Source organism: Moschus berezovskii, chromosome 10, assembly GCF_049115385.1.
Source record: "Moschus berezovskii isolate FMDL1 chromosome 10, NW_MosBer_1.0, whole genome shotgun sequence".
NCBI lineage: Eukaryota > Metazoa > Chordata > Mammalia > Artiodactyla > Moschidae > Moschus > Moschus berezovskii.
The window spans coordinates 12102087-12127129 of NC_142469.1; the positions used below are offsets into that span (position 1 = coordinate 12102087).

A 25043-nucleotide genomic window follows, 5' to 3' on the forward strand; every position below is an offset into this window, starting at 1 on the left:
GAAATGGAAAATGTTGCAGGGTGGCAAAATTGGGTTCGTCTCCTCCTTAGCTACAGTGGCTTGGTGAAATGAATTCTAGTTGCTGTGCTATAACTAAATTCTACTCAATTTTATGTCTTCTAACTTGAAATTTCTGCAGTATAGTTTTAAGTATTTAGTCCAATCATATTGCTAATATGCTGCAAACTTTCAAATAAAAATAACTGTCAGCTTAACCTTTATTTTAGAACTCAAAATCTGTTCTGGGGAATTTGTAAGGATACTGTTGTTAGTAGAATGAAGACCCCAGACACTATAGCCAAACACATTGCATATCTGCATTGGATATTTTCAGTACAGGTTTTCTGGGATGTCCTTGGGTATTTATTTTTAATACATTAAATGAAGTTTTTGTGAAAGTATGGACTATCAGAAACTGTAAAATCATTCCTTAGAAGTATATAGGTTTGCAAAACTAGTTTCTGAAACAAGCAGCTATATAAACTGTCTGAAAGAAAAACAATATCCTCATCTAAGGTATTTTGAAAAATTATTTCAGAAATTGAAATGGTGAGAAATAATTATTAAGATAAATGTGACTTTCTGTCTAAATCTGGCCTAAATATGCATCACTTACTTATTTTGATAACCAAAAATATCTACAAAATTCATTGTGCATATCTAAGATTTGGAACACACTTGATCTTAAAGTATATTTCTTTAAACTTCCAATACTAAAAATATGAAAAGTAGTAGATTTTACTAGTTAGTACCATGTTAGTGCCTGAAGAAAGAAATCTCTCAAATAGGTGACTGCTTGTGATCTTTATACATTTTTTTAAAAATATAAGGTTTTATTTTTCAAGGTCATATATTTAGAGAATGATATTGACTGTGAAAATTAACTATATTTTGTTCACAGAAAAAAGAATCTCAAAATACATTCTAGGTCTTATATCTGAAATTTGATTTGCCTCTGTATTCTAGGAGGCCAAGCTACTGAAATTAAATGAGAGGATACTTGACTTAAAGCAAAGTTGTCAAAAGTCAGAAAGTTTGAACATTTGTCAATATCTAGTTATCAGATTTGTATAACATAATGCATTGTAAATAAGAGGATCAAGGTACATTTCACTAAAAACACATATTGTGAAATAACTCTACTGTTGTTAGTTGAAGAAAAATGAATACTGCTTCAAATATCAGCTAGAGAAAATTTAACACATTAATGCTGACCAAGTTGTAGCTTCAGTGATTTATTTTAGAAAGCAATAAGTGGGTATATGCCACAATCAAACACTGAAAACTCTTAAGGCCTTCATTACTTCACAGTGGGAGAGAGGGAGTAGCTAGAATTAGTCATTTTAGGGGTTGAGAATATGTGAACAGAGTGGTTACTGGGTAATTATCTGGTTACTATAACAACTATATTGGCTATTTTTGAGTGTCAGGATAGTTTGGTTGAGTTTACAAGTTATTTTAGTTTATTTTAAAACTCCTCTTTTCCTCTCTCTTTTTTGTGTGCTTCTTTTGTTTAATTTGCAGATCATGGAATCCTCTAGTACCCCTTCAGTTACCCTAATCGTAGGCAGTGGCCTTTCTTGCTTGGCCTTGGTCACCCTCGCTGTTGTCTATGCAGCATTATGGAGGTATGTAATCAGTTAACACACTTCAAATGGAATGCTGTTATTCAGAGTTAAATCAGAGAATATGATAACTATTATATGTCTCATGTTTTCTTGATTTACTGAAAAAAGGACCTTTAAAACAACTATAATTGCTTTGATTGAAATAATAAATGAACTAAAAAGTGCTAAGTAAGTGTTTACTTAATTTTCTTCCCTATATTTTCCTATGATAAGAAAATAAGCGAAGCATACTCATACACACACTTAATTCAAATGATGGTAGTCTTCAACAAGTTGCTTATCCCCAAGTATTCTTAATACCCCAAATTCAGTCTATGTGTGGTTTCTATTTATCCCAACTGCTATTGAGTTTGAGAGTTTAATTGATACAGTTGAATTAATTTCTCTCTTATAGAAATATGGTCTACAAATTCTTGTTTTAAACACATACAGTCACTGTGTCCCAGACAATGAGTAAAATCTTCTATAATATTATTAACATAATAGATACCATAAAGTTTTAGAAAAGGTTTCTTGGTTGAATGTTTCCAATAAGTCAGATTTTGACAAACTGAAAAAAGAAGTCAGAAAAATACATAGACAAGAGGAAGTGATTGAAAAATACTGTTCTATAATACATGAAATTGCATCTGCTTGATATTATGTGAAAATGTAGTATTTTCCTAAAATTTGTTCTTATTAAATTAATGAGAATATTAGACTTGTAAGGCTTATTATGTCTACTGACATATTGTTAGCTAGTATGTAACGAAACTTCCCAATAAATTTTTAAATGTTAAACATTTTTATATCCATTTTATTAGTAAAAAATATTCTAAAAACAATTGCTATATTAGTAAATAGTTAATTGCATATTATTATTTGAATAGTTAAAATATTAAAATTGCAAAGATGCCAGCCCTAGTATTTTACTTATCTTTTACTTAATATAAAAAACCAATTCTGTCCAAAAATTAATTATAATTTATTAAGGAAAGGTCATTTGATTGACATCTATTTTTGGAAAAAAGGAAACATTTTCTGTTACATTTTTTGCTCTTTTGAAGACAAAAGTTAATTGTCCAGGATATTATATTGTCAAAGATATTAAAATTCTTATGCTTCATACAAAACTAAAGTATGTATCCATTCTCGGTCTGTTGGTGCAGATTTGTAACAGAAGTTCTGCCTTCCCATGAAGGGTAGTGAAATGCTAAGAAAGACAATCTAATAATCTATGATCAGTCTTATGAAATGAAAGAGATGCTTGGTCTAGGCATGGCATAGTAGACAGTAGAATCCTGGGTTCGGGGCTCAGTCGATCAGGCATTGTCCTGATGATACAAGAGCAAGACAGGCAAAGACTGGAAAGAAGCCTTTCTCTCCCACAGTTGCCTAAAAGGTTCTTCTAAGGAAATGAGGCAGCGTTTACAGGCCAGGATACTAGGTAATAGTATCACAGTTCATCGATAGCATCATAATTCATACTCACTGAGATATTCAGGACTAAGTTCCATTTCTCATTACATAGAGTTCAGCCACCAGTTCCACCTTTTCTTCACACCTCAACACATATGGCGAATGCTAGCACAAACACTGCTGGTATAAATGATATAAAAAGTTTATCCAAGAAGTATGGGATTAATTTGTCCCTAGTAAAGTTTTCTGTACTACAGAAAATCCAGGAAAATTACCTATTGTAAGAGTTTTCCAGGAATTACCAACTGAAAGTGTCTACGCAATTTTGACATGACACTTAGAAGTATAAAAGACAGTACCCAGAAACAACGTAAATTTGAATTCCTAACAGTTAGTGGCCATCAGTTCATGTCTACAGGTAGAAGAATTGAAGTAATATTAATAATTTGATAGAAGTTTCAAAATTCAAAAACTATTGATATTAAGTGGCTCATAGCATGAATGCTCAGGATCCAACTGCCTTTTTTTTTTTTAATAAGAGATTTATAATTTTTGCTTTTCTAATGATGTATAAAATGTGTGAATATCAGAATTATTTTATATATAATTACTACTTTGAAATTTGTTGGTGCCTCATATAGCTTATCAGAAATGTTCATCAAAAAATGAATACACTGTGACATTCTCTCAACCTACAAATATATTCTGTTTAGTTATGTTATTACATCAAAGAGCAACTGAGCATGTCCTTTCAGCCCATATATTGAAATGATGCATTCACAAATTTTGTTTAAAACATAAAACATTTTTATAAAAAGTTTTCAAAGTTGAGATAACTGATACAATTTTAAGACAAGAATACTACAATGGAAATGAAAATGGAAAAACTCTGCAGGTTGGTCAGTGTAGGTCCTTATTACCATGATTCTTCTATTTACTGAGTAAATAATATCAATGAAAACTTTTAAATATTATCTATGTACTTGTGGTATCATGGAAACCTTTCATATCACATAAAGGGTCAGTTTTATGCAGTCCTTAAACTTTTTGTGATACATATCCCACCCACAAAATAAGCAACTTAACATTTGATGTTGTTTTCAGTATCCCAGTGTGTGGTTTATTATATTTTTAGATATTGATGATGCAGGGACAAGATTAAGCTACTCTTGAGCCCATTTTTCTTTTTTAATTGAGAGTCAACTTAGGCTCCTTCTATGTTCTGTGAAGAAAGGAAGTTTCTCTTATATTCAGCATTGCTTTTAATATTTTATTTTTACTCTTGTTTCTGTTCTGCACTCTTTTCTGAACTATGTGGTGGAATGTAGGGCCTCTGCCTTCATATTCCTCACAACGGAGAGAAAGAACTTTGATAGATTTTACTTTCTAAAGTGTCTCCCAATCTCGCACCCCCATGTAACCCTGCACAGGGAAACCCACGCCTGCTGTGGACAGTGATTTCATGTCATGTTCTAATACAAATCGAACAGTCTCAAATACACAGCAAGAACAAATACATCTTTTTTTTTTTTTTTTAACTGGCACTCAGTGATTTGCCACTGGGTACAGGAAAGCAAAATAGCTGCTACCCTGTTAGGGTAAAGAGCTGGTAGAACATTTGATTCTGAGCAGTTTTCTCGAATTACATTCTTGATGCACTTAAAAATTATGTGACAGACCGTATATAAACTCTTCTTCGTAAGGGTAAAATATGGCAGATGCCAAGTAATTTTCTTTTTTTTTTGCCAAGTAATTTTCTAGCCTAATGATGAATAATTTGTGGACTGGGTTAGTTTTTAGCAATAAAGATTCCTTTTCTTTTTTCTTGGTTTGGAATAATTACCCAGGAAAAGAAAAATGTAAAGAGTAACAACCTAAGTCCTTAAAAAAACTTGAGATAATGACGTAGTGGATGAAAATGCTTGTGGTTTCATGAAAGTAATGGCATCTTTCTAGTAAATGGTGAGGGGGTGGATTTTTTTTTCTTTTTGGTTCTAGAGTTTTACCCATTGATGAGTTTTCGTGATAATTAGCATATTATATATACATATATAGTAAAAGTTCTTATACTAATTTACATAGTTCAAAAAAAATTTTATTTCTAGTAAAAAATGTACGGTGATAACAGAGGTACAATTTAGCTTCTGTCAGAAATGCCATGTTGTCGACACTAAGGTCTATAAGAAAAGAAAATTTAAAGGTCTTTTGGATATTACATGTCACTATAAAATTGTGTCTCAAAGAATAATCTTTCTTTTTTTACATTAATTTATTTATATTTAATTGGAGCCTAATCATTTTACAATATTGTGGTGGTTTTTGTCATAATCTTTCTTAAAAACGGCTGTTTTTTATATGTTTTCTCATGTAAAGCCTGCAGCTTAGTGTATGTTTTTCTGGATGAATTCTGCCAATTTGTATAATAGAGAATTTTTCTTTTGAACTTTAAAGTTGGGCATTCTTTCTCTCTCTGGGTAGGTACATCCGCTCTGAGAGGTCCATAATTCTAATTAACTTCTGCCTGTCTATCATCTCATCCAATATCCTCATCCTGGTTGGACAGACTCAGACACATAATAAGGTATGATTGGTGATGATTTTGATTCTCTTTCTGTGTTTATGTTGTGACCTAAAGTTGCTTATTGATAATCTAAATGTTTTTTCTTAATAAAATGGGGAATTTCTGACAAAATTATTTTTAAAAGTAAAAATATCTTGTCTGAATAAAAGTATTATGTATTCCAGTGCAGAAATACATGCCCTTGACTTAATTACTTGGGGATTGAGAGGCTGTTTATAATAGTAGAAATATGTGTTTATTAAACATTATATCAAAGCTCTATGAGTTCAAACCTTTGAAACATCAAAAGCATGAATTTTTAATTCATTATCCTAATTATAAAAAGATTTTCTGTGTTTTGGCCTAATTTATTAACATTTTGATTCCTAAATTCAACTGTAAATTGCTAGCAAGTGTAACATAGCTCTTGAAAATCTACCAAAAAGCTTTTTTTGACAATAATTGAAAAGAGCATTAGGTGAAAGTGACTCTACATGTTATGCCCTTCAAAAAATTTTAACTTAATCAAAAAGTAGTTTTATACTTAAACAGTATTATAGTTCTTTAACTGAATAATCACTTTCAGCAGAATGTAAAAATGTATGACTTGAGTTAAATAACCATGTGTTTTGAGGAATGACTGTCAGTCTTTTTACTAAATGACTTTGAAATACATTCCAAGAAACCCATAATAGAAATCTTAAATGATTCTAATCTCAAAGAAATTATGTTGAAAATGCTTTAATAATATTTGTCAATTGGGGCCTGTTCTTAATTTTTTTCAAATACTAAGGTCAATAATTGAATTTTTTCCCCTATACCCTGTCATTCTAGGAGCTTCCAATGTACTTTTCAATTGGTTCTTTTAATATATTAGTTATTTGTAGGACAGACATCAACATCAGAAAATTATGAATAGTTTTATTATTTTACTAAACTTGCACTCCTCAGAATCCGATTCCCACCCAAAGGATCTGATTTTGGGTCTTGAGAGTCCTGGGAAACTACTTAAATGATTCTGATGAAGATTTGTTTTGACCCGTATTCTGTCTGGGCTGCAAGAAGACTGGGAGACAGTGAAGGGTCAGACAGAAACAAAACAGGGAACAGCAGTAAGCGTCCAGTAAGGGGCCCTACAGAAGTAAAAGGTGCATCCACCTTTCATGTATCTGAGTGCTTAGAGGTTTTTTTTTTTTCCCCTATTTCTTTCCTGTGATGAGATAAGAAAAAGCAAAGTCTATTAAAATATATTTCAGATCTCCCTTCTGACTCTTTAATATAAGTTTGCAAAGAAATGCATGGAAAAAGGAAAGTCAGACAGAAAGGCCAGAGAGGGAAGTGCAGTTGAAACTGAGAGGAGAAAAAAGTGTGAGAAGCAGCCAGCCAAGGGGACGCTGGGTGGCACAGGGGAGTGGGGTGGGCTCAAACTAGCTGGGGAGGAAAGGAGAGAGGGCAGTGAGGGGTAGCATGCGGGTGTAGGGTGGGAGATACCCTGCCCCCCAGGGACCCAGAAGTGAGGTGGAGTGAAAGTCCTCAGTTGTGGCCAACTCTTTGCGACCCCATGGACTATACAGTCCATGGAATTCTCCAGGCCAGAATGCTGTAGTGGGTAGCCTTTCCCTCCTCCTGGGGATCTTCCCAATCCAGGGATGGAGCCCAGGTCTCCCGCATTGCAGGCGGATTCTTTACCAGCTGAGCCACCAGGGAAGCCCAAGAATACTGAGCAGGCAATCATCACCCACCTCACCACTGTTCTTACTGTTCCCTGAGCAGGATCTTAGAAGAACTCCTAAACTTGTTCTCACCTGGTCATAATTCTTTTAACTCTTCATCCTTGAACCTCCCTACAAAAGGAGAGTTTCCCTCTGAAGCAGAAGTCACCTGCTGGATCTGGGCACCAGAAAAAGTTGAGCTAGAATTTGCTTTAGCTGGTGGTTGAAGTTGGGATTTTTCCCACCAAAGCCTCTCTTTCTGTCATGTTTTACCCTCCAAACACTCTTATTTCCCAACATCATGGTCTTCCGTAGGAAATATGCTGTAAAAACTGTTTTATACTATGTGCCAAAGTTTTTACAAGTTCTGAGCCAAATGGTTTGACTAGTAGAATTTCCCACGAGGTTTTCTACATGTTGTAATGGTTATTGTCTATTTCTTTTGGATCACTGCTGTACAATACAAATACAGTGTTGGCCACACGTGCCTGCTACATATCTGATAGTGATCCATTAGTGGTCACTTTAAAATAAGTAAAAATAAATAAGCTAAATCAATTTTAATAATGTGTTTAACTCAGTATATTTAAAAGATGTCCACTTTAACATATAAGTAACACTTTTCAAATGTTAATATGATATTTTAAAACATTTTTTTATAAAGTCTTCAGAATCTGGTTTGTATTTTATACTTATAGTGCATTTCGGTTTGAACCAGGTGAATTTTAGGTGCTCAGTGGCTACATGTGGCAAGTGACTGCTGTGTTGAATAGGTCTAAATCATAGTAATACTTAGAAACTAGAGTAGCCTTGAGAAATTACATTCTACTTGCCCATTTGAGCTTTTCCAGTTTCTCAACGTCCTGTTTTGTTTTTTTTAGTTAGAATGTCTTTTGGATATCTGTGATTATTATAACATCAAAGGCAAGATAAGACAAGTCTAATTTTACTTTTCATTTCTGATTATGCAGCATGACTGGCATTGGGCTTGGTATTAAAAAAAAAAAAGTCAGCATAGTTTTGTTTTTGTAGAATAGATTCTATGTGGTTTTGGGATCCTGGTGGTTCTGTTCCAGACAGACTGTGCTGATTTCTGTTCCTACAGTTGTTTATGCTTGTGGGGAGTAGCGAGTGGTAAGTGGTGGTGATGATGAAGAAAATGAAAAATTATTGGTTTTTTTCTCATGCTATGTTAATTTTGCTTTATTAAGTCTGAGTAAATGATCTTCCTAGCTTAGGACAATCCACTGTGGAGTGACTTTGAAAGAAAAATGTAACACACTAGGATTTTATTCGTAATCACTCTCAACAATATCGGATTTCCAGGGGAAATAATTGTATATTTGATTGTGATACACGTGCTGAATTCAATTTAATCAACCTCACTTTATTTTTTATGTGAAATAGCAATTTGTGAAAAGCTGTACCAGCTTTACTGTTGTGAGATCAATGATTAAAAAAGAAAAGAAAACATGCAAAGTGAAATATCTGTATGAACTTATGATCTGTATAAACTCCAAAAGAATATTTTTAAAAAGTAAGATATGACCAGTGAGTACAGTATATTTTTTAGGTTGTGTATAGGATCCCATCACTGCCCTGGGCATTTTGTAATTGATCAAATTCCTATCTTTTATTTCCCTGGTAAGCACTTACTAATGCTTTAACATTCCATACTTGGAAACATCTGAGAGGGCTTCTTGATGAACAGGTTCTTTGGTATTGTCTCTCAGAGGTGTCATGGGTAGTTTGTGTAGAAACGTATTTGATGCTGAGGTCCAGAATAGTTTTGAAGTGTCAGACTGTGATTTTTCTCCGAATTGCTTTCTGAATTATAACTGATTCAATTATCTCACTACCGAATATCTTTGCCTTCTTTTGAGTTGGGATAGAAACAAGCTGAAATGATCCATTGTTTAAAATATGATGTATTCAAATCTTTGAACTACAGATTCAATTGCTGGCAGTAGAGAGAGGACTCAAATGCAATTTCTTATATCTCTTCTTAAAATGCAGTGATAAAATGTAATTATAACTGACTTCATTGTATTTCAAGCTATCTCATAAAATGTCATTGCCCTTTGATTTCTTTGTGCATTTTAAATTTCAACCAGGATGTTCTTTTATCACTCAGATGTTGTTTATTTTTAGAATTTTCTTTGTACTTTAAAGTATGCAAATGTTTTCTGTTGAGCCATGTAGATTATTTTGGACCTAGTGTTTTGGAAACATATATTCAGAGAATAGTTTTTTTATCACAAAAATGTATACCTATCTTTTTCTAAAACACTTTGAGATGATTTATCATATTAACCATTTCATAATATTCTTTTTACTGATGGAAGCCAAAATCAGCAAAATTGTTTTTTTAGTTAGATAGTAGTGAACACCCAAGAAGATTCTGAGAGAGAGCTTCTCCCCACAACCACAGACTCACTACCAGGTTATAATGAAAGCAAGCCAAGCCTAATTTCAATCAGACAGTCAGATATTTATTAGATAAACATTTATTAGCAAATCAAGAGCAAAACCTGTTCTGTAAACACCGTGAAACTGTGGGTCTCTGTCATTTTAGATACTTTGATCACATCTTATAAGCACGCTCACTTCAGGTGGACAGAGCAACACTCTAGAAGCAAGCATCTGTGCCTTTAGTCAGCATCTTTCAATCAGGAGTCCTCCTAACCCAGTGTCTGGACTCAGTACAACTGGGGAGAAAACTATGGGCCTCATCTCTAAAAGGTACAGGATATAGGCTCCAGTGGAATCTTCCATGCAATCCATTTAGATTAAGACATGTTTAGCTATAATATCTCATCTGCATATGTGAATACCTTTATGTTCACCGAAGGGAAGCCTTTGATATATCCACCATAATAATTGCCTAGACACTAGTTCATCAGTAAAGATCAATCTTTTGTATTTAACTCATAATTGAAGTGTTGACTGTGGATAGGTCTACCTAAATCAAAAGGCAAAGTTATAAAATAAATTACAGACATCCTGAATAGACATCCTTATTCTAAAAAATAATAGTTAAGTGTTAGAGGGTGAAGATAGATACTAACTTTAATCCCAGGAGATCTAGGAGACTTAGCAAAAGTTCTCATTGACAGGTCAAGAGAAACTTCACAAATTATTTCAGATATGCAGACACATTTTATCACTCTTTGGAAGGAATTTCTCTCATAGTTCTTTTTGTTTGGACTACTGAATTACATAATAGGCCATGTCTTTTAATTCAGTCTTGCAAAACATACAGAAACTGTGTTGGAGCAGTTTTTAAAAGTCACCAACTGTACACAGTTTTCTTCCTACATTCGGTGCTTACTTAACCTTTATCAATGTTGTCATGTTTTTGTCATATAGTTTGTGTAGAGATAATCAGTAAAACAGCCAAACTAGAACGCTGTGATTATTCTAATGAAGATGTCTTTGCGTTGTCAGAATTGTGTTTTTCTAAAATAAAGTCTTGAATTCGAATACTTTCATTGGGTGAAGCACTCCCTAATTCAGCCATTTCTCCCATGGCTGCCTTTGGCCAGAGACCCACATTCTTCACACATTTACTTCCATGCCTGGCCTCTGGGAAGGAATATTGACTGTGTGTTTTCATCCACCCATCTGTCTCTCCTGATACCCTCTGAAACAGTCTGCCCATCTCTTGAAGGTCAGAGCTCTCCAGGTTTCCCTGGAGACATCCATCGCTTAGGGGTAAAAGTAAAGATCAGGCATTTTAAGCCAGAGGGACCCAAGCACCCTACCCTCTCCTGCTTTCTATTTGTGTGATCTTGGGCTCAATGCTCAGCCTCCCTACACCTTAGCTTCTTCTCAGTGTCTCCCTTATAGTGTTGCTGTCAAGATCACACGACAGTATGTATGCGACACTTCGTGAGACTCCTCAAACAGTCGCTGTGATCATAGGGACGGTGATGATGATGACTCATGGACATACATCTGAGCGTCACATGTCCTTGTGTCAAATTATCTGTTCACCATTGAATTTCCCCCTTTTGTCTCCACCCCACACTCAAACACATTATACACAAATGTATGTGTTTTATACAGTATAAATTGTGTGTGTTTTCTGTCCTCTCCAACCCAGCTACATATGCTGGAACTCTCGAGAGTTGTCTCCTTCTCCCTCACTTGGTAAATCTAATAAACCAGCCCTGTGCCAGATATACTCTCACATGTTTCTCAAATCCAGATTTTTGCCTCCATAAGCTGCAAATCACTTTCACTAGTCTACTGCTTCCAGCATCATTAACCCACTCTTTACCTTGTAACACAAGTCATGGAGCTAAAAGTGAAATCTGACTACTCCACTGCCTTGGACAAACATTTGTTATTGTCTGAATTACTACAGCAGTGATTTTCAGACTCTGCTCAGACACACGAAATGAGCATGTTTTATTTATCTATGAAGGTTTCTAGTCACTTATTTTCTTGCATTAATATATCAGGACGCAGGAATAAATTATATTCAGAAATAGCTCTGCAGTTTATCAAACTTGAGAAATGTTAAACATGACCTGGTCTGACCTTTCCATTTTTGCTCTACTTTATTGACTTTTGTTTTATCACAGTAGCAATACCAATCTGCTTATAGTTCATCAGAATCATGGAGGTCGCTTATTCCTTGCTTCCTCCCACTTGGAACACTGTTACTCCCCCGCACCCCATCCAATGTCCAAAACATCTTCATCTGACTCGTACTCATCCTCTGATACTCTTCCTCCTTTGGGAAGTCCTTCACTGTCCTCCACATTTAGGTTCACCAGCTCTGAGATTCTGTGATTCCTGGTGCAGGACTACTGTCTTGTACTCTATTACCTGTTTCCAACCAGGCTATCCACTTCTTAGGGCAGGGATAGGTTATATTCATTCTTAAATTCACTGACAACATAGGACCTGAGTACAGTAAATATCTAATAGATCTTTATTGAATATTAAGTAAATGGATTTACTTGAATTCATCAGTTAGGCTATGATGAAGCTAATAGTTGTGGTTAGTTTTACAAGGATCAGGGTCCCCGACTCTAGACAGAATCTAGGGCAACATGGTGATCAAGACTATTTTCTAAAGGCCCGATTTAAGCTCTGAGTGATTGATGACTTGCTTTAAAGGCAATCTGGTTTCTGGCTTTTAGTTAAAGAAACTCTGAGAGCCCACAAATGTGAATATTCTCACTTGAGAAGTCGTGTAAAATAATGTTTTCATCCTTCAAAAGAAATGTGCTTTTTCATACTTTTACTCATAGAAGTCACTTCCTGCCAGGAATGTCCCAAATGCCGGTCCATTTTGTCTCAAATGTGTTTGTGATCCCTGTGGCTGAAGTCAAAGCTACTTATTTAGATTGTTTTATATCCCATTTATTGACTTGCTATGATGTTTGTAAAAGGATTTGGATGTAGTAAACTTACATGTGATTCATTTGAGTCCATTTTGAGATATCTTACTCACTCTACCAGGACTCTCCTGGGCTCCTGAAAACCATTAGACCACGGAACAGAAGAGTAGGTTAGTTTCCTGATTTCCTCTGGCTCCTGGCAGTCAGGTTTATTGTATCCTGATGGCGTGGGGCTTACAGAGTGGAGGCAGTGAGATTAGAGAGACTCTCTTGACCCACTTCAACCTTCTTGACCCGTGACTATGGTTCCAATTTTGTGTGGTATGAGCCAAGGACCACATTATTGAAGTCAACTTCAAAATAGGGCAAAAAATCAATGTGAAGAATGGGTTTGGAACAAGCGAAGGAGATGAAAGATGAATGATTTAACAGTAAGGAGTGATTCAAATGGTTGTAGTATCAGGAAGCAAATAATCTTGAAGGACAAGGAAGCCAGTTTTGACATTCAATTTGTGTTCTTAGGTCGATCTCCAGAGCTGGACAAAACTCCCCAAGAAATAATCAGGGAGACATGTGTGCTGGCAGGGCTTTGGGAGTGTCAAACATACTCCAGCTATTTCTGCTCATTTATTCTTAGGCAGTTGTGCAAAAATATTTTCCAGATAACCTAGAAACTCCTCAAGTCAGCCAATCACTGGTGTCTATCCCAGCCATCCCATCTTAGACCTGGCTTTCATGATTTCTAGTTCTAAAATGCCAGAACATTCTTCCTACTTTGGTCTGCTCACTTAGCCTTTGTTCGTATTAGCTTATTACTGTTCAAAAGTTCCTAAATGTAAAGGAAAAGCAAGCACCCACCCAATTAAGTCTTTCTCCTAGCTCTACAGTGGGTCTGCAGGACTCATGAGGTTAACCCCACATTCTGAACATCACCCACATTCAGAGCTGCTTCTAGTATGTAAACTGGATTTGTAGGACATAAAACAGGGCACTCTTTCTGGGCTGATGAGTTATGAAAGCACTCATGTCTCTCCAGGCTGAGGTGGCCTCCAGCAGAGCATCTGGTTTCCCAAATCTGCTCTCTGGCCCACTCTGGGGCCATTTTTGTGCTTCCAGGAGCACCCTAGCCCGTGTGCTAGGGACCCATCCTTGCCTCTGTGCTTACTTTTCACTTTGCCTGATAAACTCCTACTGCCCTCTGGAAGTTGGTAAAGCATCCTTGTGTAGCGCTTCAACACCTCCACAGCATGTGGTGGAAAGGAAGTGAACATGTCAGTCACTCAGTCATGTCCATCTCTTTGTGACCAGCTCCTCTGTCCATGGAGTTCTCCAGGCAAGAATACTGGAGTGGTATCCCTTCTACAGGGCATCTTCCTGACCTAGGGATTGAACCCAGGTTTCCTGCACTGCAGGAGCCACCAGGGAAGCCCTAGCATGTGGTATATACCTCTGTATTTAGCACCAACAACATTATTCTATAACTTTCATTTACTGATCGACTTTGCCCACTCACAAAGTCTTGATTCTTGAATGGTTTTTTTTTTTTTTTGCTTTTAAGTTTTAAAACCACTAGTATTAGTACTTGTTTAAACATGGTATGGAATCAATAAATGTTGAGTGAATGAAGCTGTCTATGGCTCTGTCTGTGAGATGAGGGGTCACATAACAGCAGTAAAGTCACTTGTACATTGGGGGGCTTATTTGGAATAATTTCAGCCTAGATCAGTTTTTATGTTATTGTTGTTTTATGATGAGAAAAAGAAGTTGAGAGAAACCCTAAAGGCTTGTTCTGAGACCTTTCTTTGATAAGAGATGATTAGTTGAATCACATTTTAAGAACCTTCTGGCTCAACAGTAGGAGAACTGACTCCAGGTTTTACCTGTTTTCTGTTCAATTTTTCATTTGTTTTTGATAAGTTTTGCGGGTTGTTTTTTTTTTTGGAGGGGGAGGCATATCATGGCTGATAGTACTGGGTTGTATATTCTTTTGATGTAGTAGCCTTGCATACATGGAAAATAAATAAATAATTTCCCTGACATTCTGAATCTCATCTACTCTTTTTGGTTTAAATGTCATATGATTTACTATAAGCAATGCCAAGTTTTCCAGTGATTAGAGCATGGCAAGACAGTAGGAAAGAGATTGTGATTAAGTCTCAGATAATCTTAGAAATGACTTGGTTCCACATTCCTACAGTGTCCTCTCTCCAAAGAGAGCTAAAATATTTTGCAAAATATTGGGGCAGCTTATAGTGCTATGGTTTGCTGTCAGTTTTGGGGTTTTTTTTGTGTGTTTACTTGGAAACTTATTTTAAGTATGGTTGATAAACACTATTAGGGAAGTTTCAGGCATTCAACATACTGATTCACAATTTTTGAAGATTATCCTCCATTTACAGTTATTATAAAATATGGGCTGTATTCCCTGTGTGGCATAATGTACCCTTGTAGTTAAATTTATGCATTGTAGTTTGTATGTACCTTCAAGTGACTCTCCCCTTTTCTTCCCCTCCCTCATCCCTTGTCCAGTAGTGACCTCTAGTTTGTTTTCTACGTCTGTGACTCTGCATCTGTTTTGTTATAGTCATTGGTTTGTTTTATTCTTTAGATTCCACATATAAGTGGTATCATACAGTATTTGTCTTTCTCTGTGTAACGTTTCACTTAGCATAATATCCTCCTAAGTCCATCCATGTTGTTGCAAATGGCATTATTTCATTCTTTTTATGGCTTTTTCATTATTGCATTCTTTTGTAATTGTGTGTGTGTGTGTATATATATGTATATATACTGCCTCTTCTTAGGTGAGTCGTGTGTTGACGAGCACTGGGGTTGCTTCCATCTCTTGGCTGTTAGAAATAGTGCTGCTATGAACGTTGTGGCACTTATATCTTTTCTCCAGATATGCCCATTGAGTGGGATTGCCAGATCATATGGTCACTCTATTTTTAGTTTCCTGAGGGACCGCCATACTGCTCTGTATGATGGCTGCAGGAGTTTGCATTCCCACCAACCCTGCACAAGGATTCCTTTCCTCCCATCCTTGGCAACATTTGTTATTTATGGTCTTTTTAATGATCACCGTAAGTCATATTTTAACTTGATGCTGAGTTATCTAAGAGAGAATTTGAGACATTGAATGATTTTCCAAGAGTACGACAAAAGGTTAAAGATTGTCTGTTTTTATCTCCTAGAATCAAACCAGCAGATGAATTACAAGTTTATCCCAGTGTATGATTTTTTCACTTTCCCTCTTCTTGGTACAAAACGTGAAATGGTCAGAAATGTGTCTAATGTCAACAAGGGAACTGTGTTGTATAATTATGACTGATAATGTTTATGAGAATTCTGAATATACCCTAAAGTACTAAAAAAAATGATCCCCTAAAATGAACCATTTTAAATCAGATTCTCACAAAAGTGAAAGTCCATTGAGATAAGATGATAACAAATTTTTCAATAGTCTGTTATGCTAATTTGCATCCAAAGAGAACTCCTTTCATAAATAATTCTGAATCTAATTCAAAGGGTTGTAAGTCTGGAGGATAAAGGGCAATATTTGGGACTTTGTGAGCCATGTCCCCTCCATCACAACCCTCAGCATAGCTGTTGTAGCTCAAAAGCTACAACATGTGCATTAGGCCATGGATATGGTTGGATTCGGCATAAAGTCATTGTTTGCCAACTGTGGGCAGTTTGAGTTTTCTAGAAGCATCTACTGTACAAGTAAATGGAAGAACTACAATGTCAGCTGAGGCCAATCCATTTTTAGGCTAATGCTTTTATGTAAAAATGACATTCAGTTCTGAATCTCCACCCAAGGTTTTGTCTCTATAGCCTGCAGAACTAGAACAGGAGATTTTTGACAGTTTTTGAAAAGGCTTCTGCAGAGATAAAAAGGAGGGGAAAGCACTTTGAATTCCTTCTTTGGAGCAATGACTAAACACAGAGTTTCTTCACATATGGTGACTATTGGTTACCAGTATATTCAAAATTAGAATAAAATGTGAATCAAATCACTCTCAGCCAACCAGGACCTTTTATGAACTGAAGAAGCTGAAAGCAGCTAACAAATGCCCAGTGCATCAGGCAACAAAGCTAGCTTTTTGTAAAAGAAAGCTTCTTACAGTACAGCAATAAATAGTAAAACCCCTTTTAAAGAATGTCTCTTATCTGACAGTCTTGGACATAAAGGTAACAGCTGACGCAGGAAAGAGGGATGGCAGAGTCCAGCTAATTCCCACTGAATTCAAACATAAATGTTTTTTTTTCACCTCTCAGCCTCTGGTCCTCACTCTAGCCTAAAAATTGATTAATTATTATGTATATTAGCTCATAAGCATTGCTATAGCAAAACTTAGAACTAAAGCACAAATACTAATTCCTCTTACCAGAAAAACATGCACGTGTTTGAAGATTAAACTTCTTTTGTGATGCTAGTTGGCTCATTTAAAATCTTAAGCCTTAAAATAATGAATTAGGCATATGACTGAGTTGCATTTAGGTCCTAACTATGAAATTTAAGATTTACGACATTCAAAGTGTATAAATTAAAATATTTATAGTTATCTAGGCTGCTAGCAAACTGAAAGATTAACGTTTCAACTATAATGTAAAAAGTCATTAGCTTAAGCAGTAGAACTGTATGATAAAATGATCATTTTAATTACATATAGTATTAAATTATATGTGAAATTAAATTTTAATTCACAAATATTCATGATAAGGACCTGGATATATGTTCTCTGTCAAACTACAATACACATAGTTTTTGCTGATCTCTCTAGATGTGTCTGTGGTAGATGACACATAGGACTATGAAGAATTTTGAATGAATCATGTCGGTGTCTATTTTACATTCTTATTGTTAATTAAATTCTATTTGTATTTTAAAATAAATTTTCCTAATAGAAAAGAATGACATATATTACTTTTACAAAATCTAAATTAGTTCTGGTTTTCTGGCTTTTTTACTCGTGCAGATACTTATTTTCTTTTTGTTAAAAATATGAGCATCTTTTTCTCTGTTTAGAAACTTCTATTATAAATTTTTGTAATTTCTGAAAGAAAGCTACAATATGAATCCTGTATACCAAAGGAAGAGCACCTTTTGTATAGATGAAATGGTTAATCAATTGCTGTGAAACAAATTCCCTCCAATTTAGTGGCCCTACAAACAAAGAATTATTTGCCGTCCTCTGAGTAATAAATTTGGGCATGACGTAAGTGGACCCGGGTTCCCTGATAGCTCAGTTGGTAAAGAATCTGCCTGCAGTGCAGGAGACCCTGGTTTGATTGCTGGGTTGGGAAGATCCCCTGGAGAAGGGACAGGCTACCCACTCCAGTATTCTGGCCTGGAGAATTCCATGGACTCTATAGTCCATGGGGTCGCAGAGTCAGACACGACTGAGTGACTTCCACTTTCACTCAGTGGACCACTCTGCTCAGCCTGTGTCCTGGGGCTGCAGTCAGATGTGAGGGCCACGGTCATCTGGAGGCTGCCTGGCTGGAGGCAGGTGGAGTGGAAGCTTCCTTCATCCTCAAGTGAACTTTTTAAGCTCTGTCACCCACTGGCTCTGTGTCCTTTGTCCAGTTGCTTAACCGTTCTCCACATACCAGCCTCATGATGTTTTAAAGCTGTAGATCAGACTGTGACACTTGTCTGCTTTAAGTCCTTCAGCTAAGAAGTGACACTTCTCTTCCAATCCTGGCCCAGTGGCCCGCAGGCCGCTCACACGCATTCACCTCTGTCTGCCGGGCCTGGCCGTGCTCTGTTGCCGTCTCAGGGCTGGGTCCCTGCTCCTCTCTCAGCCTTTCACTCCTGCACCAGCTGAGCAAACTGACAGAGGGCTGCAGCTCACATCTAACCTGTTCAGAGACCTGCCCTAGAATGCCACTCCTCAAACCAGAACACTCTCACGTTTTCTTCTTGCTCATTTATTTTTTTCCTTCACTGTAGTACAGTTGCTCGATGCTCTTTTGAAGGAGCTCATTATTTTTCTTCATCACCATCACCGTGACTGGTCCTCTTATCTTTCCGTAAGAAGGGAAGGGGCATCGTCTGCTGTGTAACCAATGCCAACATAGCGCCCGCGATGAAACAGCAGACACCTCTCGAATGTTCCTCAATGGATGAAAAGGAGGTCTAGCACTCCCTTCCAGAGTTGGGGATGGGATGTTATGGGGATCAAATTAAGTGGCACCTGAGACAGTGTCTGGCAGACAGCAAGCTTTTACTTGAGGTGCAGTGTACATACAGGGAAAGGTACAGTGAATGATGGAATGGGTGTTATTACCGACACGCATCAAGGAAGCAACACCACAGTCAAGACTGGAAACATTCTCCCCACCTGGAACGCTCTCTGCCTGCCTCCAACCACCTCTGCCCAGAGGCTGCCATTGGTCTGGTTTCTGTCATCATACCTTAGTTTTGTCTGTTTTGAAAGTTCATGTAAATGGAATCTAGCAATGAATACCTTCCATTCAGCCCTTTTCCACTCATCTTAGTGTCTCTGAGCTGTATGTTGTGTGTATTAGGAGTTAGTTCTTTTATGTTGCTGAGTGTTATTCTATTGTACAACTGTACCACGATTTTTTAATCCATTCTCCAATTAAGAGACATTTGGATTATTTCCAGCTTTAGTTTTTTTTTTAATTTTTTAAAATAAAGCTGCTTTAAATTTCCTATAAAACTTTATGGACAGACAAGTATTTTCATTTCTCTTGGTTAAATACCTAGGAGTAGAATTGCTGAGTTAAAAAGAAGTATAGTTTTTTTTTTTCAATTTTATTGAAGTATATTTGATTTACAAGGCTGTGTTAATTTCAGGTGTATATTTTTTTTTGTTCTTACTGTAATATATATTTATTATTTTTTCTCTTTTTTTATTGGAGGCTAATTATTTTACAATATTATATTGGTTGGTTTTGCCATACATTGACATGAATCCACCCTGGGTGTACATGAGTTTCCCCTCCCAAACCCCCCTCCCACCTCCCTCCTCCCCTTATCCTCCCTCTGGGTCATATTATTTTCTCATATAGTTTACCACAGAATATTGATAAATTAGAGGTTTTTTTTTAACAAAACAAAACTGTGAAACAGTTTTTAAAAATTGTTGTACCATTTCACATTTGTTCCAGCAGTCAAGATAGTTCGTATTCACACTCGTGAACATTTAAATTTACATCTTAATAAGTAGTAGCTTATTAAGAGCTTTTAGCTCTTCTTCATGTGCTTTTATGCCATTTTAGAACCACTTCTGTGAAATCTCTAAGTATTTCTTCCCTTTTTAAAATTGGATTGTCTTTTTATTATTGCTTTGTAAGGGGCTTTTAAACTAAAGTATTCTAAATACGAGTCATATATATATATATATATACACAGACGCACATTTATGGGCTTCCCTGGTGGCTCAGATGGTAAAGAATCTGCCTGCAGTGTAGAAGACCAAGGTCTGATCCCCAGGTGGGGAAGATCCCCTGGAGAAGGGAGGGGATATCCACTTTAGTATATTGCCTGGAGAATCCATGGACAGAGGAGATTGGAAGGCTGTGGTCCATGGGGTCCCAAGAGTCGGATATGACTGAGCAACTAACACTTTCACTTTGGCTCTTTCCTGATGGTTCAGATAGTAAAAAATCTGCCTGCATTGCAGGAGACCTGGGTATATTTTTTCACATATATGATATATATAGATGCATATTATTTTCTCTCAGTCTGTGGCTTGGCTTTGTATTTTACTAATGGCATCTTTTGCTAAGTAGCTTTTAATGTTGTAAAGTCTAGTTTATCACATTTTTCTTTCATGGTTATTATTTTGTGAGTATTCTGTAAGAGATCCTTGTTCACTCCTCTAGGTCATAAAGATATTCTTCTAAATTATCTTCTGTGAACTTTATAGTCATAGCTTTATGTAGGTCTTTGGTACAACGAAATAATGTTTTTATATTATTTTGTACATATAGGGGTTGGAGTCCAGTTTTATTCCATATGGATACCCAACTGTCTGGCACTGTCTGTTGAAAGGACTTTTTTTTTCCCTTTGAATTGCTTTGGTACCTTTGTAGAAAATAAAATTATAGTAAGTCTGGAAATCAAAGTTTGAGTTCCCGAATTTCATGTTTTTTCAAGATTGTTTGTCTAATCTAGATCCTTTCCTAGATTTGCCTAATCCAGAAACTTTAAATATCCAGATACATTTTAAAATCAACATGTCAGTTTCAGCAACAACAGCAAAAAAGCTTGCGGTTTCGTTGGCATTGCACTGAGCGCTGGCTAATGTAGGGAGGAGCTGGTATCTGCTTTCAGTGACCGTTACTGGATTAGGAGCAGTGAGTACGGACTGACTTCATGAGGTAGAGTCATTGGGATTTTGTGACCAGTTGGATAGGATGTGGAGAAAGAAAATAGAGTTATAAACCGCAGTGTTGTTTTGCCTCTGATGTAATGTTCCTGTTTAAACGGGAGAAACATTTGAGAGGAATCCATCGGGGGATCTGTGTCCTGCTCTAGGGAAAATATTCTTCTCCAAGCAATTTTCCCCTTGCTTTTGTTCTTTAATCCTTTACTCTTTGGGGACTTTTCGCTTGATTACTTCCTACATATGTTTTCTTTAAAATGTGGAGCATTTTCCTTCCAAGATGGCATCTGTTTTCATCAAAACATATGCAATTACAGACTGAATTTATCTTCTTTACATTTCCTGAGCTTGTTAATTACCAGCTGAATCAAAATTGTGTCTCAGATCAAAAGTTCACAGACCACTTTCTCTTTAGGCGTGCAAACCTGTCTCTTGATGCCTTTTATGACTAGGCACAAAAAGACTTGGCAGAGAATTAGAGAGTGAGCGTCTTGTTCCCCTCCAGCGAGTGAGAGGCACAGTTTTGCATGCTAGCAAAGCAGTTCTCAGATTGAGGGGAAGGAAAGAGCACAAGAAACAGAATCTGTGCCAAGCAGACCACCACTTTTGACTTCATTTCCAATGAATGAATAAGCTTAAAAATCCAGTAAGTGAATATTCTGTCTGGAAACCATTGATATTTTAAATTTCACTGACTGGGTTTTTATTTGAAGTGTAGGTAATATTCTGCTATCTGACTTCCTTTAAATTGCTCAGCATCCACATACTTGAAAATAGCCACTCTTTGCTTATTAATGCAAACATAATGAATGTTGTTATTCAAAAGGTAAAATAAGACAGTTACCCATGTATCATTAATAGGGCCTGCTCCTTCTTTCCTAATAAAGTGCAACCCATGAATGTGCCTATTTTTTTCCCAAATACTAGGAAGGACCTTGTGGAGTATAAATTGTGTTTTACTATGAGAAAGCCTTTTCTCTTTTTCCCTGAGAGGCTGTTTCAGAGACACAGAAATAGGAATATGTAACATAGCTATTTCTATGTTATCATTTTTCCTTTTGCTTTCTATATGGTCAAGAAAAAGTGATGCATTTTCTTTGATCATTAAATCCTACAGCTAAAAAGCTTATAGTTATTTCCCAGGTTTTCTTTGTTAAATGTTTTTTGTTATTCAATAAGGACATGTTTTTTTTCCCTGAAACGTATGTAGGTTCCATCTTGCACCCATTTGCATCATTGGCAGTCCTGCATCCGGCAGTCCTCTCATTCTGGGGTTTATTAACTATTGGTTGTAAGTAAAAAATGCCATCTGAAGTAAACAAAATATTTTCACAACTTGCAAGCAGTGATAAACTCAACTGAAAACAAATGACAAAAATGCGTTCCAAAGATGGGGGGAAAGTTAATTATTTTACATTTTTGTCTGCTGATTGTATTCAAGATTGAGTTGACTGGTCTGCATTTGTGTCTCCAAAGGAGCTGGTGTGATTTTTGTGAGCAAAGTGCATTTTCAGCGTGCATTCTTCCCTGGATGCCTATGTGTAATATCTTGTGATAATAGAGCTCAGCTTTCACTTCAAGGGGAAATGAGATTCTTTGGGGATTCATGGAGGGCAACTCAGACAGTATCCTTAACGCCTGTTGGCAAATATAACTATTTATAGAGATGTGGTCATTAGTCTACAGTGGAGATTGCTGGAGTATGTTTATGCCTCTTCCCCAGCCTCAAGTCCAGCCATGAAGAGCACCCGAGTTCCTCTTTGTTGGAAAAGAGGAGAATTTGAATGAAATCTCCATAGCTAGCAACATGAAGAAAATGCTCAGGCTCCATTTTCAGAAATGGAATTGTATTCACAAGGAAGGAGAGAAAAGAGACAATTATTTCTGCTGGTAGAGAGAATTCTAAGATCAGTAAAGAACTTCTTGAGGATTGTAGAAAAACTACCAAGTTTCAGAGTTGAAAATATTGTTAATAGAGAAGAGTTGCTTTTTTATATTTTTAAATATAAAGAGTAATCCCACCCAGCCATGCTTATTTCTTATTCTTGGAACTTTAAGGGAACATGAATAAGATATAATTTTGGAGTCCTTTTCATAGAATGCTTTAAAGAGACAGGCTTCCCAAGTGGCACTAATGATAAAGAATCCACCCGCCAGTGAAGGAGAATCAAGAGGCATGAGTTCAATCCCTGGATTCGGAAGATCCTCTGAAGGAGGAAATGGCAGCCCACTCCAGTTTTTTTGCTGGAAGAATCCCATGGACAGAGGAGCTGGTGGGCTGCAGTCCATGGGATCGCAAAAGAATCAGACACAACTGAGTTAGGAAAAGACTCAGACACAACTGAGTCTGAGCCACAAAAGGGACAATTTGTCGACATACGGAATGTCTGCATGTTGAATCCATAGGTATATAGAAATGAAAAAGGTTGAGAATTATGCGGAGTACTGAAAATATTAAAGTTAATGCATTCAATAAAGTGAATATTACAAAGTCAATAAAAAATAAATTACCTTTATATGTCAAAGATATTAGAAATCACAACCATTTATCTAAAGACTAAACAGTATATAGTCCAAGGTCCCACTGTAGAAATTATTAAATTGTCATAACGGGATAAGCATTTAAAAGATGATTTATAAAGGGAAATATGTTTTTTGAACTTTTATATTGAAGTATAGTTGGTTAACAGTTCTGTTAGTTTCAGATACACAGCAGGGAGACGCAGTTTTATATATCTACATGTGTCTATTACTTTTTCAAATTCTTTTCCCGTTTCGGCTGTCACAGAATTTTGAGCAGAGTTTCCTGTGCTATGCAGTAGGTCTCTGTTGATTATCCGTTTTAAATATACTAGAGTGTACATGTCAATCGCAAAGAACCAAAGTGCGTGTATTAGGGAACTACCACCACAGCAGTGGCGGTCAACTCTGGTGAAGGAGCTCAGGCACTTAGAACCACATGGAGGGTTTTCACTGTCCCCGAATCCTCCCCAGACTTTGCCCTCAAGAATGGTGTGAATAGACTGAAAATACCCTGCATGTGGTTCTGATGAGCATCCTGGTTCAGAATTACTAGTCTCAGAGCTTGTACAAGAAAATGCAAAACTGGGTAAGAAATGCAAGGCTGAAGTTCTTCTGTTTGTACTTCTCCAGTGTTGATCAATTCTGTGTAATCTTCTACTGACCTCAGCTTTACCATGTGTCAGGTAAGGATAAGACTATGTCACAGCAATGTCATGAAGATTAATATTAACTCTTTGACCTTCCTGGAGAAAGCACTAGGTATTAAGACAAAGGAATTCGGCAAAGCCAAAAATATCATATCATTTCAAATTTTCTTAATAAGAAAGTGAGTCAGTACTTTCACAGAAAATTAATGCAAGTTCTAAGCTCCAAGCAAATGAGACTCTACAATAGCTGGGCCTACATGGAGAATAATTTTAAGTAAAAGATGGACGTCTTCAATGACTAACCTTGTTGCAGCCAACTTTGTCAGCCCTCTGACTGCATGTATTAATATTTCTCCTGTGCCTGTGTTCAGGGACATATTTAGTTTCACCTTGAAAAGTTTAACAAGAATATATTGGTAGATTTCTCTCCCTACTTCTCTGTTTTCAATAGTGTCCAAATATGTAAATATTACATACACATATAAATATTATATATGCTTCTGAAATCAGATATAAGAAGGCATTGAATATATCAGAGAATAAAAATAAGTTCTAGAGTTTTTTAAGCTGGGTAATCTTTCACTTTTAGGTTATGATAATCCATATTTTCCTGACTATAAAATTATAGTTGGCAACTGGAGAGAAATTAACTAGAAGTTAAAAAGACTTAATCTTTCTAAACTAAAATTCTTGAGAACACAAACCATCTCTTCCTGGGGATACTTTGTATAAAGTCTATTTTTAAATAAAATCATATTCATGAATGTATGTATGTACGTGTGCTCTACTTTGTGCTGAGTTATAGGGTGTTTTATTTTTCTTGATAATTATATTACAGAGGGAGAGAGGATGTGAGGG

General features: G+C 36.3%; 1 protein-coding gene across 3 annotated transcripts in view; it reads left to right on the forward strand.

Annotated features, from left to right (window-relative positions):
- The window catches only part of ADGRB3 (adhesion G protein-coupled receptor B3), an 893473-nt gene that overhangs the window by 718509 nt on the left and 149921 nt on the right, over nt 1-25043 (forward strand). For all 3 annotated transcript variants that reach the window (XM_055433831.2, XM_088840488.1, XM_088840489.1), the window contains 2 exons: nt 1525-1628; nt 5505-5607. In XM_055433831.2, the coding sequence (XP_055289806.1) occupies nt 1525-1628; nt 5505-5607 (207 nt within the window). The remainder of the gene's footprint in view (nt 1-1524; nt 1629-5504; nt 5608-25043) is intronic.